Raw genomic sequence first — 14,355 nt, 5'->3', positions numbered from 1 at the left:
GAAATTCAGCCGAGGATGTTACTAAAAAGAATGTTCAAGAGTCTAGTCATGTTTTGTCCAATCCCTGTGAGCCTGTTATCTCGTCAGACTTTAAAATGTGTAACCCTCAAGTTACCGTCACATGTCAACATGGGTGTTCTCAAGAAGGCCAGCGTCAAAACGTCCCTAATGAAAATATTATGTTTGGAGTTATTAAGTGTCTTTCTCAGGTCATAACAAAATTTGATCGTGTATTTGCCGGGTCGTTGCCCAATGCAAAAGAAAATGCTCATTTGCTAAATGTACCTATTTTTTCTCCTAAAAGTGAAGTCATTTATGAGAAGTCTTCAAGTGAAAACTTATAAATATCGTTGGGGCTAAAAATAATTATATTTGTAGTGAGCATGGTGGCTTATCTGTCGCAAGTAGCCATGAGACAAGGGCATTTGTGACTGATGTGACTGACAGGGTTTCTTTGCCTGCCACATCCAGTAAAATTGATTCTATTCGTGACAATTTTCATGTTAGTGTAACAATAAAAGGAAATAGTTATCATGCACTCCTTGACACAGGAGCAGCTGTAACAGCAATTAGTTCTCAAGTTTGGGACAAGTATCGTAGACATAAAAATTGTTGTTTATATTCCTCGTCGACCAGTTGTTTAACGACTGTAAGTGGTTCTCCTTTTAGTGTTCTTGGTAATTAAAGTATGGCTTTGTTATTAAGTCTGATGTTTTTCCTTTTGAAGCCTATGTTATCAAAGATTTAACTCATGATGTCTTGGTACGTTAGTACGCTTAGTACGGCCATGTTCTATGTATGTTGGTAGTGTATCCAGTCTTACTACGCTAGTACACTTAGTATGGCCATGTTTCTATGTATGCTGATATTTTATTCGGTGTTAGTACGGCCATGTTTCTATGTATGTTGGTATTTAAATTTACCCTAATCACGTTAGTAGGCTTAGTACTTCTACGTTTGTTGCCCTTTTAATAGAATAATAAATACCTCGATATGCCAATTACGGGCATGGTCTTTGGCCACTGTCTGGCCAAGAGTTCAGTCTGCATTTCTCTAACAAATGAGCTCGGAATCCAGCTCTTCACTGAACATACAAGTCATTATGTCCTGTCTTTTTTTCACAGTAAATATAGTACCTTGTTCAGGCGTACTAAGAAAACAAAAGGAAATTCATTCCTAAACATGGTCTTGCACCAAGTTTGCTCGATAACCAATGTCATATCCAAAAAGGGCGAATGGAGTTATAATTACTTATAATTACTTTCAATTATTGTCCTCTATAATTTTTATTGTGTAGGCTGGGCTCAGGCTGTCAGCCAGTCTGAGACTTTTACCACTGTCACTACAACGCTTGCTTTCGTTATATGGTCAAACAGATATATTATGAATGGCTGCTATCCAGTGAAAAAGCTACATCTGAAGAAATGCATTATTTTAGCTTGTATGAGAATAAAATGAATATTGTCAACCTTACCGACCGGTGGTACAAATTTAAAAAAATCCTTTAATTTCCAGTGACCATGATTGAACATGACATCAACATATAATGAGGTGTCATTACAGCATAAAATACTATGGTAATGATGAAAATATATGTTCTAGATCAGATTAAGTATATAATATCATTTGGGGATCATCATATTCTGGCCTTCTGAATTGGTTTGTCAGTGAATCAGCAGATGAAAGCAATTAATACTGACTTAAATTCTTTCTGTTACATTTGACTTTTTCCCTTTAATTCTGTTAGTCATGGCTGAGTGGTGGTAACACTGTAACACATGTGGATGCTGGTTTGGATAAAGAAGTTTTGTCAAAGTGCACCAAATTTCTCAAAGATGCTGTCAATACCAACTTACAGCCCCCTATTGAGTACCTCCATTCCTTTGGTGAGTCAGGTTTTCAAATTACTGAAGTTTTTAATGTTATTCAGAGCCATCAAGCACATAAAACAAGGTATCAACCTGGCAGCATGAACTAATTTGTGTGACTTAAGATACATGTATCTTAATCTTATTAATTGAACACTTGTGACCAGTGATTAGTTGCTAACAAGGAAAACCTGATTTTCTTTTGATTGTCTATTGTTTCTTGTTTCAATTTGTTGTGCCTTGTTTTAAAAAAAAAATGGGTTTGTGTTTTCAGACAAATATAATGCTCTTGTCTCTGGGGAGTCTTCTCGACATGTACAGCAATTCATTTCACAGGAAAGGTCCTTTGATGATTATACACAGGTAATTAAACTACTTACTAACAGTTATGTTTCATAACAAATCAATATTAAGGCTCTGATCGACTGGTCAATCACTGCTTTTAAACTATATTTGTCCATCATGGGTGAATGCTTATAATATATTTTTTGAATTTTGGTAGATATTAGTTGCAATTTAAGCGTGTTCAAAAGTTATACAGGATTTTAATTTTTAAACGTTTTGGAATCCACACGAATGGAACAAAGGGAAAATGACTCATTTGGTGAATTCTTTTGAAAAACATGACTTTCCCGATCATGATGTGTACTATTTGTACATGACAATATATAGGGTGTGCACAATGACAATTAATGCACTTTTCACTGCCTTATTTCTTTACCTTTATATTAATTAAACTTAACATAGTTTTCTCTTTTAATGTATGTTTTGAAACAAGTGTTAAAAGCTAGGGTTCATACAATATTAAACGTTTTGCTTAGTAGCCAAAGAGGCTAAGATAAAATCTATGCTTATTTTTTTTAGTCTACAAAACAGCCCATATTTTTAAATAAGCCAAGAGTGAATGAGCTATAAAATAAAAGGCCTAGAGTGCGGGTGAAAAAGGAGAGTGTGACTGATGGGCAAAGTGTCAATTTACATTTGCAGGCAATTAATTTTTATTCTCATTGGCTAAATTTGATGAGCTGACAAGTGATGTTTGTAACATCAAAGATATAATTCATTCCTACAATTAACTGCCGTATCAGCTTGTCTGGTGCAATTTTTGCCACTTAATTTAGATTTAAAACAACAACCCATATTTATTTTGCAGTTATTTGAAGTGTTCAGCTCCTTTAATTTAATTTGGTTCCTCTTCCTCTTTTCGGGAAGGTACATGGTTAATTTCATCAATACACTTGTTATTTTGATCATTTCTAATCTTTTAGAAATATTCCAGAAGATACATGTAAGCATAAAAGCATAAAATTGTTCAAAATAAATTGGTAATTATAAACATGTACAAAATTTCTAATATTTGAACTTTTTCAAGTACATGTAGGTAATGTAATGATGGGAAATGACGATCCACTTTAGATCCTTCACCAGTTATTGGCTGATGAAAATTTCCCATAAATTATGTTTTAAAATACAAAAACAACATAAGCAAAGATTATAAGAGTTGACAGCTTCTAGTAAAATTGGGTGAATTATGGTAGCATCAGATGTATTATTCTTAAACCCCTATTGTTCTACTCCTGCTGAATAATTGTATTGCCATTGCAGGAAATCCAAAAGTTCCGTTCACTTGCTCGAGAAATCAGCTCACTACCAACTGTAGCTCACTTTGATATGGTCCAGTTGGACTGTGATGATTTGAAGAGAGGTCTAGCCACTAAAGCCAATCGCTTTGCTGATCAGTTGCTCCAGAGATTGGCAGAAGAACACAGAGATGAAAACAAAAGGTACTGACCTCAACTTCTTAAATTCTGTCATAATAAATAGTCTAATACAGCAGTATTTGGCTACTATACACCCTCTAGGTCAGGTGTATGTAATACTTTTATGAATCATTCTCTTAACTTCCTATAACTGCTCAAGAACTGAATATTTAAAAGACAATTTAATTTACTATGCAGCACCACGTAAAACTTCGTGAAGAGTACAGATTGCTGAGCATTTTAATTACTAGGCTTCATTTTAGTGGAAAAAGTTTACATGAAAGCCGAGAGGAAAATGATTGAAGAAGCATGCGGTTGGTTTGGTAGCGGAGCAATAATATTTTCATGGGAAGTTTCATAATAATATAATCATCCTAATGTGAACTTCGGAAGGTTTTTTGAGACTTTTTATATTAGATTGTTCTTGGGTCTCTCAGTTTGAGAGAATGAACTTTTATTTATAAAACCTATGATCATAACATTTTTGTGTTATTTGCAGAATCATATCTGAATTTGAAGCTATCAGGGAGCGTGCTCTTACCAAGCCTGAGGACACACGAGAAATGATTGACATGCTCAAGTTTGTTGAAGAAGCAAAGACCAAGACTCTTGTAAAACTTGACAGTGATATAAAGGTTAATACATGGATGTTGATAATCCCAGTGTGGCCTCACTTTTTAATTCAATATATCATTGATCATGAACATCATTAAAAAATAAAGGTTTTCATTTGAACAACTATTCAGCATCCTATTATTTCCGCACTTTTGATCTAAATGATAACATTTGGAGAACCTGTCTGCATGGAAAAAACATCTCTTTGAAACAACAAAATCTCTTCAAGAATATAAAGACGTATGTAAAAAGTGACCATAGGTGCTCTTGGGCTTATTTTTACTAAGAAGGGGGTTGAAAATGTCAACAAGATGACCTCGAACATCAGAACAGGAGAGCTAATTCAGAGGATTGTTCTCCTTGGAACTGCTTACATACACAGGGGGACTCTATTAATTTGTCACAATGTTATGACTGCCAAAAATTTCTTTCAATTCGTTGCAGGAGTCTTTCAACAGGCTTTCTTATTTGTTGGATGTATTTACATTTACACAAGATGATATGAACCTGAATGCTACTGTTCTAAAATGGCCAAAAAATATTGCCCCCATCTTCGATCAGAATGATGAGGTATTCACACTAGCTAATATATGCATATATGTAATTTAGAAGCAAATCTGAAGGCTTTATTTAAGTTCTTTTATCCCACCTCAGAATTGATTTAATATCAATGAATATGCACCATGTTCCAAGGCTAAGCAAATTTTCGTTGCACTACTGTGCTATTTGTGTTATTACTATTGTATTATATTTCCTTTATATACTTAAGAGTAGAGCAGATTAAAACAGTACCAATCACCTGAAATCACCATTATTATAATTATTATTTTATGCCTTTTTAATTAGATTAACACACAGTCAAGTATTATACATGTAGAAAATATGACGTTCAGTTTGGCAGTCATTAGTACTGAAAAAGATAATACTGATAGAGTGCTCTTTCAAAATTAATAAATATTGTTAAGTTGACTTTCAATTTATAGATATAAGAATAGTAGTATCATAATTATGTTGCTCAGATAGAAGGGACAGTGAAATTAGACAACTTCTTAAGTGATCATAAAAAGTGTTGACAGGTATTTTATTCAATTATGTCAGAAAACGTAATTAGGCTTAATTTACATAATGGGGAGCTCTGCTTGTCTCATAGATTGTGGTTGCTGCACAGAAGAGCAATGAAAGTGCCTTGCTAGAAAAAAGAGAGAAGGTCATGTTAGAATTGGACAAACTGAAGAGGTATGGTAGGAAAAACCTGTATTTCTTGACTACACCTGTAGTGCATTTTTATTGGCTTTATATTCGTCTGTAATAGGAAGTCAGTGTCGAGTTTGGTATATGCAGATAAGTTGTCCTTTAATCATTTCCTAGAAAAATATAGCTTATCCTTAACTTACAGATCATACAGAGATTGACAATATTAAGATACATATTGATATATGGTTTACACAACACACACAACAATCAACACTCAGGTTAATTATCATTTAAAGTGTATATACACAAATTTATGTAAAGTAAGAATAACTGGCATTAAGTTACTATTTACCCTAGTGATCATAAAACCTATATTGTGTCAATTCTTGTCAGCAGTAACTGCATGTATTGTTTAAAGCAATTTGCTGATAAGTGCCACAATTTAATGCTGCAATGCTTTTTATCAAAGCTGGCCATAATACAGGAGAAGGAGTCTGTTATATCGAGAAAAGTAGAAGCATGTCCTTAGCAAATGAATCAAATAAAAAATAATCATACAGTATGCCAGTAATATTGAAAAGCTATGCAGAATCCCTGTAAACCTTTTATGTTCCTGCCAGCTTTGTTTTTAGCAAGCTAATCAATGTTTTTGTCTGATTGGGTAACTTCGTTAGAAAGTGTCTGGGCTTGCCACCAAAATATGCATTGCTTTGCAGATCTTTGGCATATGCATCATTCCAATTATTAACTCAACTTTTGCAGTTGCAAAGACTGATAAAAGACTAATAAAATTCAGGCTTGTGCAGAATATGAACCCCTGACCTTTGAAATATGGATGCAGCACTCTACCAACTGAGCTACATGTAACAAGTTAACTGGGAGCTAGTCACCTAGTTGGTTTGTTAGCAACCTGTGAAAGGATGAAGATGAAATAAGTTAATCATAAATAAATAATATACTATAATGATCATGAGGTAGCACATCCACAGAGTGGTTCTTTATCTGCCATTCCTGGTGAAACTAATTTTTTTTTTTGCCAAGTTATATTGAGACGAAAAAGTACTTCGTCGGTAAAAATATTTATTTGAAGACTTTGCACAGAATGAATTGCATGTGCTATAGCACGTGCAGCAGACAACACTCCAATCATTTGCTCGCAATCTAGCCAATAAAAAAAATATTGAACCAGATCTCGCCGTCAGCTTCGCCAAGAAGAGATCTGGGTTCGAGTTATATCTGGGAGGGGTTATATCCAGCTGAGATTTAACTGGATGTATTTTTTTGCCTTACATAAGAAAATGCCTATAACTGTAAGGGGCTTATAAGCTGACGTTTGTAGTATACGAAAATCATATGTTAGACCCACAGGATGAAGAATTAAATGTAAGGAAGACTACAACAGCGACCACAGCTCCCAGTTGGCTTAATGTCTTCATTGGTAATAACAAAGCTGTACTAATATTGTAGAGGGAAAATGTTTGAATACCTTACAAGCCTAAATTTTTTCAGGCTTTTTTTTTCTTTTCACAACTGCAAAAGTTCCATTTACAGCTGCCATGATTTTCATTGCATTTGATTCTTCATCCTGTTGTTCTAATGGTGTCTGTCAAACCGTTGAAAAATAAGACAATGGCTACAACAATAACGAATGGTGTTGTTTTGTTGTACAGGCGTGTAGAGGAGTTCAAGGAGTATGGTGATATGGATATGATGATGCAGTATGTGAAGGAAGTACAGTCAATTCAGAAAAAACTCAGTGACAGTGTTGAATCAATTGGCTTCATCAATGAGGTTTGCCTCTTCCTTGAATTGTTGTCAATTGATTTGAGCGTGTATGATTGGATAAAACTGAAATTGAAGAATTAGAAGCGAGGGTATTAATGTTTAGAATGATATTGGTTGCTGGTGGGAGTGGCAATATTTTGTGCAGGTTTGGTGGTTCATGGGAGTTCTTCTGAAATTCTGTTGACATGTGGATTTAACTGACTGTAAAGCAATATACATGTTTTGTTTTATCAGGAAGAAGACCTGTTTAAGTGGGAACAAACAACATATCCAGAAGTGGAGGCCATTACAAAAGCTATTGAACCCTACCAAAAGCTCTTTACCACAGTTGTCAAATGGCAAAGGGCAGAGAAAAAATGGATGGACGGTGCATTCCTTGAATTAAACGCTGAAGCTATAGAAGCAGAGGTATTATAACGAGTTAATTGTGTAGCTCTAACTTGCTCGTGTATGGCAAGCCAAATGTAGCTTGCAATGAATGTTGAATACAAGTTAAATATTCAATGATATTTGAATGCGTAATACAGTACTACAAATAAAATTAAACGAATTGAATATTGCTACTTTTGGCTTGCCATACTTTTGTGCTTGGTTTTGAGATATTACAACTGCTCCATAATTCCATCAAAATGGTAGTTTAATGACCATTTGGTCCACACAGTGCATCAGTTTCAAGAAATGTCACAATTGTTCTGAAGACCTATATTTCAATAGCACAAATTGGCCTTATTCATCCTGAAGACGACCAACCAAAGAAAACATCGACACATAATTGATTGTTGTGGATTTTATGTTATTTAATTATAATTGCCAGATGGTCATACAGGGATTTTTTAATACAAATAATTTGTCTTCATCATTATTTTCTCAAACTGTTTAGGTTGAGGAATATGGCCGTGAAATGTACAAAATAGCCAAGGTTTTTCAGTCAATGCAGAAAGAGGCTGATAAAGAGAAGAAGGGTCATAGGAGAGTGAAAGATTCCAAAGCAAAGGATGAGCCAGAGGTCGAGCTTGCTGCAGTAGTAGTGGCACAAACAGTGCAACATCAAATTAAAGATTTTAAGGTAAATTTTTTCTAATCTTTTTTCTTACTTACTGGAGCAGTGTAACCTAAACTAGGGTTTGGCAGCTCAAACCTAAGAAAACGTTTTATTTCATGCCTTTCAACTGCCCACTTTAACACCGTTTTCTGTTCTAAAGATTTTTTCTTGTAGACCATAAATTTGTTTTATCAATAGTAGTTGTCTGTATGGAACAACCTACTAAACGTGCGAGTCAGGGGCACACCCCCTGTGGGTAATTTTTGTTTGTTATGTAACCCAGCCTGATGTTCATTTGGGTTGTTTACAGGTGTGATCAGGATAGCAGCAAGCTATCAAAAGCTGAGTGCAAAGTTTTTACAATATCATTGTTAGAAGTTTACTATTTTGTTAAATACTGTCGATTCCCTTTCAGGAACATATCCCTGTCATAAGTGTGATGTGTAACCCAGGCATCCGTACTCGGCACTGGAAAGCAATGTCTGATATTATTGGGTTTGACATCACTCCAGATTCTGGAAGTACTTTACGTAAGGTTCTTAAATTCAACCTGAAGCCTTGTATGGAGGAGTTTGAAGGCATCAGCGCTGGAGCTAGCAAGGTAAATAAGAACAAGCCTATCAAATTCTCACAAGGCTCAAAGTGCTGCAAAGTGGGGGTCATTGAGGAGTGCGAAATTTGCGTTCATGGCATTTGAAAGAAAGGGATAACTTTAGAATTATTAGTGATAGTGCGTGTGTACGCAAGTCTGCTTATATGATGCAATTACAGTCTCGGTATAGTACCAAGTATGCGTGGTAAAGAGCGCCCTATGCAAGTTTGACTCTTGTCGAAATAAATGTGCTTATCGTGTGAATATCTCCTTTAAAGGAATTTTCTTTGGAGAAAGCCATGCAGAAGATGGTGGATGAATGGGACAGCATTATATTCAACACAACTGAGTACCGCGATACTGGTGTATCTATTTTAGCTGCTGTGGATGAAATACAAACCACACTTGATGATCAAATTGTTAAGACCCAGACGATGAGAGGATCTCCTTTTATAAAGCCATTCGAAACAGAGATTAAGGTCAGTTATTACTTAGAAACAATTTTGTAAATATTGCTATTGTCATTTGTGTTAGCTTTAAGACGAAAATAAAAGGGCACAAGTTACAACATGTAAGCCGTTATTGGCCTTAAAAAAGGGAGCTTAAACAACGACGACGGCAACGGCAACGAGAACGGTAAAAAAGCAGTAGGTTTATATTGGCAAAACAACAACTCGGCGCGTGCATCACGCTTTTTTGTACAATTCTTTGCCGTCATTCCCCAACTACGACGTGACAACCACTTAGTTTATTTTTCTTTTCCTGAACTATCATACAATCTTTTAGAATTCAGCTAAAGAAAAAGTTGTCAACATTTGACGAACTGAACGAAATGGACTAAGCGCAATAAGGTTTGAAGCAGCGCGACTTTTTAAGTGACGTTTTCATAGCAGTCCCCGTCGTCGTTGCGTTAGCTCCCTAAAGATGAACTAATCCTAAATTTGGCCAGTATCTAACAAACTTAGCTTGCCCGTAGCCGTGATAAAACAAAAACACTAGTTTGGTGGATTGTTCAATTAGCTTCAGACTTTCAACAGCACTCGTCTGCGCGCTAAATTCGGTAGGTGCAACGTAAGACCGTGACCATTGAAACTGGGGTGTTTTTTTGCTTTCACGAGTAAAATACGTAGTTACTGTGATTTTTCTGTGTAGGCGTGGGAGGAGCGTTTGTTAAGGATGCAGGAGATCATAGATGAGTGGCTTAAGGTTCAAGCACAATGGCTGTACTTAGAGCCAATCTTTAGTTCTGAAGACATTATGCAACAGATGCCTGAGGAGGGACGTAAGTTCAAAACTGTGGACAGGAATTGGAGAGACATTATGAACTTTGTCTGCAAAGATCCTAAGGTAACCAGTCCCTCAAAAGATTTTGTTACAGTAGCGTTTAAATCTAGCTGGAATTTTGAAGATTTTTCCTCCAAGTTAGGCCCCTTCCGTCAAACATATTTTTAGGTTCAAAACCTATTTTTAATGTAGCCAATATAAAAACTGCCACAACTGCTCTTATCTTTTCACCTCGGTCTTTCTATTGTTTTCTTTTCTTCTCGTCTTCTAACGTGGTGGATGGGCTGATCAGACTTTAATTGGCCGTTTCTTAGACAAATGACTGTAATTGTCGATGGGTACGTTTTCAAAACTCAGACTAGACATATAAGTGTCAAAAATGTGACTGTTTATTTTTTAGCAGTTATATAACACACTGTATATTTAGCATGTCTGAACAAAAACCATTTGTATTTCTACGTACTAAACATTTTAAAGTCTATCAATCAAGCAATGGTGTCACGTGTGCGACCTGTTAAATTCTTGAGCTCTATTGCATTGTGTGGTACTAGTTTTGGTTGTTAGGTGATATTGCTTCACATTATTTATTGTTTTAGGTTCTATCGGCCACTTCAATGCCAAGTATGTTTGAAAGACTGAAGGACAGTAATGACTTGCTTGATCAGATCAATAAAGGATTAAATGCCTACTTGGAAAAAAAGAGACTCTTCTTCTCCAGGTAAGTCAGCCACGAATATTGTTTGTTTGTTCTAAATGACCTTGTACTAATAGTAAGTAATGTAGGGTTTTTTTAACATAAATACCCAAATAAACTGACACTGTTAACTTCATGCAGATTCTTCTTCTTATCTAACGATGAGATGTTGGAGATTTTGTCAGAAACAAAGGATCCATACCGTGTACAGCCACATCTTAAGAAGTGCTTTGAGGGAATTGCAAAGTTGGAGCTTACGCCTGCTTTAGACATCACTCATATGTACAGCAGTGAAGGAGAGAAGGTAAATTTGTACGTACGCGTGTAAATCAAACAAGACTGTGATGTTATCGCTGTGGCTAGCTCTAATTTGCTTTACAATTGTTGTTTTTTGTTTTGTGTAAAGTTGAGTTGTTGTTTTTAGGCGGGTAATAATGAAACGTTAGGTTGGCATTTTCACAAAACTCTGGAAGTCAACTTACAGAACAGCTTGACGGTGTTGTCAGTATAGAATTCTACTGTTAATAAATTCTATTTGCTTCGTTTCTATTGCAAGTAACGTTAGATATTGCAGCTTTCCCGGTGACGTCACGGAGCAAAAGTATTTCTCTTCCCTGGAAAATAAACTCCATTTTCATTTAAATTTTACGAAAAAATATTTATCGTATTGACCACCAACATGGCCGCCTTGTCACCTGGTTGTAAACCAATAATTTACAGCATACTGTGTTGATGACTTGTTTTACCCTGGCTCATATTGTCTTATTTGCCACTAACTTTATTTTAATCAGGTTCCGCTTAGCGAGACAATATCCACATCTGAAGCACGGGGAGCAGTGGAGAAATGGCTTTTACAGGTTCAAGATGTAATGTTGGTCAGCATAAGGGATATAATTGAGCGTGCCGTACAGGTGCATGTCTTCTTATCGCTTTCCATCAATGTTTAGATAATAATTCTGCCTTAAAAGTTTCTTAGGTCAGATACAATTTTGTCCATTGTTGTTTTTGTATTTCATCAGGCTTATGCCACAGATGAGAGAAAAGTTTGGGTGATATCTTGGCCTGGACAGGTTTGCAATTGTCACCTTTTATATATTGTAGTACAGTAGTGACTTTTCCAAGTTTCTATCTTCAAATGCTGATGTTATTTATAACCACTGTGTTTACTGTTGCAGGTTGTCATCTGTGTCAGCCAGATATACTGGACTCAAGAAGTGCATGAGGCAATTCGCGCTGGGCCACATGGACTGAAAGAATATCATGAAAAACTTACCAAACAGGTTGGTCTCAAGGATCGGTTTTTCTGTTATATTTTCTTCATTCTACTATCAACGATTAGCAACTATGTACAGACAACGAAAATGAAAGGGAAGAGGCCATAGCAAATCAGGTTTAAGAAAATGATTCTGGCTTGTTTCAGCTTTCAGACATTGTAGTCCTCGTTCGTGGCAAGCTGTCAAAACAGACCAGAACCACTCTTGGAGCACTGGTAGTGATTGATGTTCATGCCAGGGATGTAGTGTATGATATGGTTCAGAAGGGTAAGTCATTTAGACACAGTGAAAAGAAGCTAGTACATTCAACGCCAGCACAAGCCAACTGTTTATTCAGGACAGAAGAATTAACTACAGTGTATTTATTTTACGCCGTTAGGTGTTTCTAAGGAGAATGATTTTCAGTGGCTATGTCAGATGCGCTATTACTGGGAGGAAGACAATTGTTTGGTGAGGATCATCAATGCCACTGTACGGTATGGATATGAGTACCTCGGTAACTCAGGCAGGTAAGAACTACAGTCTACATCTCAATTTCAATTATTGTTCATTCTAAGCGAAGAAAAGTGCAAAACATTATAAAGCGTTATTAATTAGTGTTAGTGCAAGCCGCCTTGGTTGTGCTGTTTGAGCCAGCTGGATCTGTACGACGGGAAAATGCTCAAACCTTTGGATTTGGTTAAGTGTAATGAATTCTTCTTTGGTAACTGAGATTGAAAATCATCCTATCATCGCCAGGTTTCTATGGGATTGCCAAGTGCCAGATTAGCAGATCTCTTTCTGAGAATACTAGGTTTTTCTTACAAGCCATATATTTTTATCCCAGTGAAACCTTGCCTTGTTTTCACTAAACCAATAAAACGAAGAAACGATGAGCCTACTTGTTGTTAGAAAACCAAGTGTAAGTCGCTTTTCTTCAGGTTGGTCATCACCCCCCTCACAGATCGCTGTTACCGTACTCTTGTAAGTGCCTTTCACTTGAATCTTGGAGGAGCACCTGAAGGTCCTGCTGGCACTGGAAAAACTGAAACTACTAAGGTATTATGTCCTGATAAGTACCTTCAGACGGTGTACGTTCCAGGCATTGCTACTACGGTAACTAACGATCTCTAATTGTGTGTTTGTGTAGGATCTAGCAAAAGCCCTTGCCATTCAGTGCGTTGTATTTAACTGCTCAGATGGCTTGGATTACCTGCAAATGGGAAAAGTAAGTGCATACTGTTACTTGATTTATGATTATTCGTCCATCGTTTAACTAGCTTTAACTTGTTTCCTGGTCATTAGTTCTTTAAAGGACTGGCGTCGTGTGGTGCATGGGCTTGCTTTGATGAGTTCAATCGCATTGAATTGGAGGTGCTGTCTGTGGTAGCTCAGCAGGTAATTTCTTTCTTACGTTACAAAGATTATGTACACGTAGAACAGAGCTTTCGTGTAAAAGAGCAAATGTAAACCAGAATAAAATTGTATTGGTGACAGTGACTCTCCCGTCGAGAAACCGGGTACAACACCCGAAAGATCATTTGAACTTGTGCCAGATGGAAAGAAAGGAATTTGTCCATTGTTAATGAGGGAGTGGTTGTGATATATAGTAGGTGTTGGTAACAGTTTGTAATATGTTTAGTTAGTCTGCTTTAGATTAGCCTTTTGTTATCACAAATTTATAGAAATTTACTCCTGTATATCAAAGAGTACTGCCTTCAAATTTAATATGATATTGAATTATTGTCGTCGTCACTATTAGATCTTATGCATCCAGAGAGCTATAGCTGCCCATCAGGATCGTTTTGTGTTTGAAGGAACAGAGTTAAACTTAAACTCCAACTGCTTTGTGGCTATAACCATGAATCCGGGATATGCAGGAAGATCTGAGCTCCCAGATAACCTCAAGGTACAATTATTGTCAAATCTCCAACTTACGTACTTATATTTTAATCCTCGTAGTCTTACAACTATACAGGATGCTAAAAGAATGTCAGTTAAAATACATTTTACAGGATATCGTACTTGACACTTACAAATTTACAACTAGCTTATGTACACTCATATTCATCCAAAAGATACTAGAAAAAAAAATATATATATATATGATGTAATATTAAAAACAAGGTTCATGGGTCAATTGGCAGAAGGTTCTAATGATAGGCAGAGCATATACTTGGAAGGCGTCAGGACTGGAAGCAGTGACAGCTGACGTAGGCAGATTGTTCCATGAAGGGATTGTGCGACGGAAGAAGGAGTACTTGTAGG

The 14,355-nt window shown here is 36.3% G+C and overlaps 1 protein-coding gene across 1 annotated transcript in view; it reads left to right on the top strand.

Moving 5' to 3' along the window:
* Positions 1-14,355, top strand: part of LOC140947800 (dynein axonemal heavy chain 12-like) — a 118,150-nt gene that overhangs the window by 38,507 nt on the left and 65,288 nt on the right. Inside the window, exons 11-33 of the mRNA XM_073396996.1 lie at positions 1,748-1,886; positions 2,143-2,231; positions 3,474-3,652; positions 4,128-4,263; positions 4,688-4,813; positions 5,394-5,479; positions 7,108-7,228; positions 7,457-7,630; positions 8,103-8,288; positions 8,680-8,865; positions 9,135-9,335; positions 10,009-10,203; positions 10,737-10,858; positions 10,976-11,138; positions 11,626-11,745; positions 11,854-11,904; positions 12,010-12,114; positions 12,255-12,375; positions 12,488-12,617; positions 13,029-13,146; positions 13,238-13,315; positions 13,393-13,485; positions 13,850-13,996. Of these exons, the coding sequence (XP_073253097.1) occupies positions 1,748-1,886; positions 2,143-2,231; positions 3,474-3,652; positions 4,128-4,263; positions 4,688-4,813; positions 5,394-5,479; positions 7,108-7,228; positions 7,457-7,630; positions 8,103-8,288; positions 8,680-8,865; positions 9,135-9,335; positions 10,009-10,203; positions 10,737-10,858; positions 10,976-11,138; positions 11,626-11,745; positions 11,854-11,904; positions 12,010-12,114; positions 12,255-12,375; positions 12,488-12,617; positions 13,029-13,146; positions 13,238-13,315; positions 13,393-13,485; positions 13,850-13,996 (3,066 nt within the window). The remainder of the gene's footprint in view (positions 1-1,747; positions 1,887-2,142; positions 2,232-3,473; positions 3,653-4,127; positions 4,264-4,687; positions 4,814-5,393; positions 5,480-7,107; positions 7,229-7,456; positions 7,631-8,102; positions 8,289-8,679; positions 8,866-9,134; positions 9,336-10,008; positions 10,204-10,736; positions 10,859-10,975; positions 11,139-11,625; positions 11,746-11,853; positions 11,905-12,009; positions 12,115-12,254; positions 12,376-12,487; positions 12,618-13,028; positions 13,147-13,237; positions 13,316-13,392; positions 13,486-13,849; positions 13,997-14,355) is intronic.

The sequence above is a fragment of the Porites lutea genome, chromosome 9, assembly GCF_958299795.1.
Source record: "Porites lutea chromosome 9, jaPorLute2.1, whole genome shotgun sequence".
Lineage (NCBI taxonomy): Eukaryota > Metazoa > Cnidaria > Anthozoa > Scleractinia > Poritidae > Porites > Porites lutea.
This window is presented reverse-complemented; position numbering and strand designations above follow the sequence as displayed.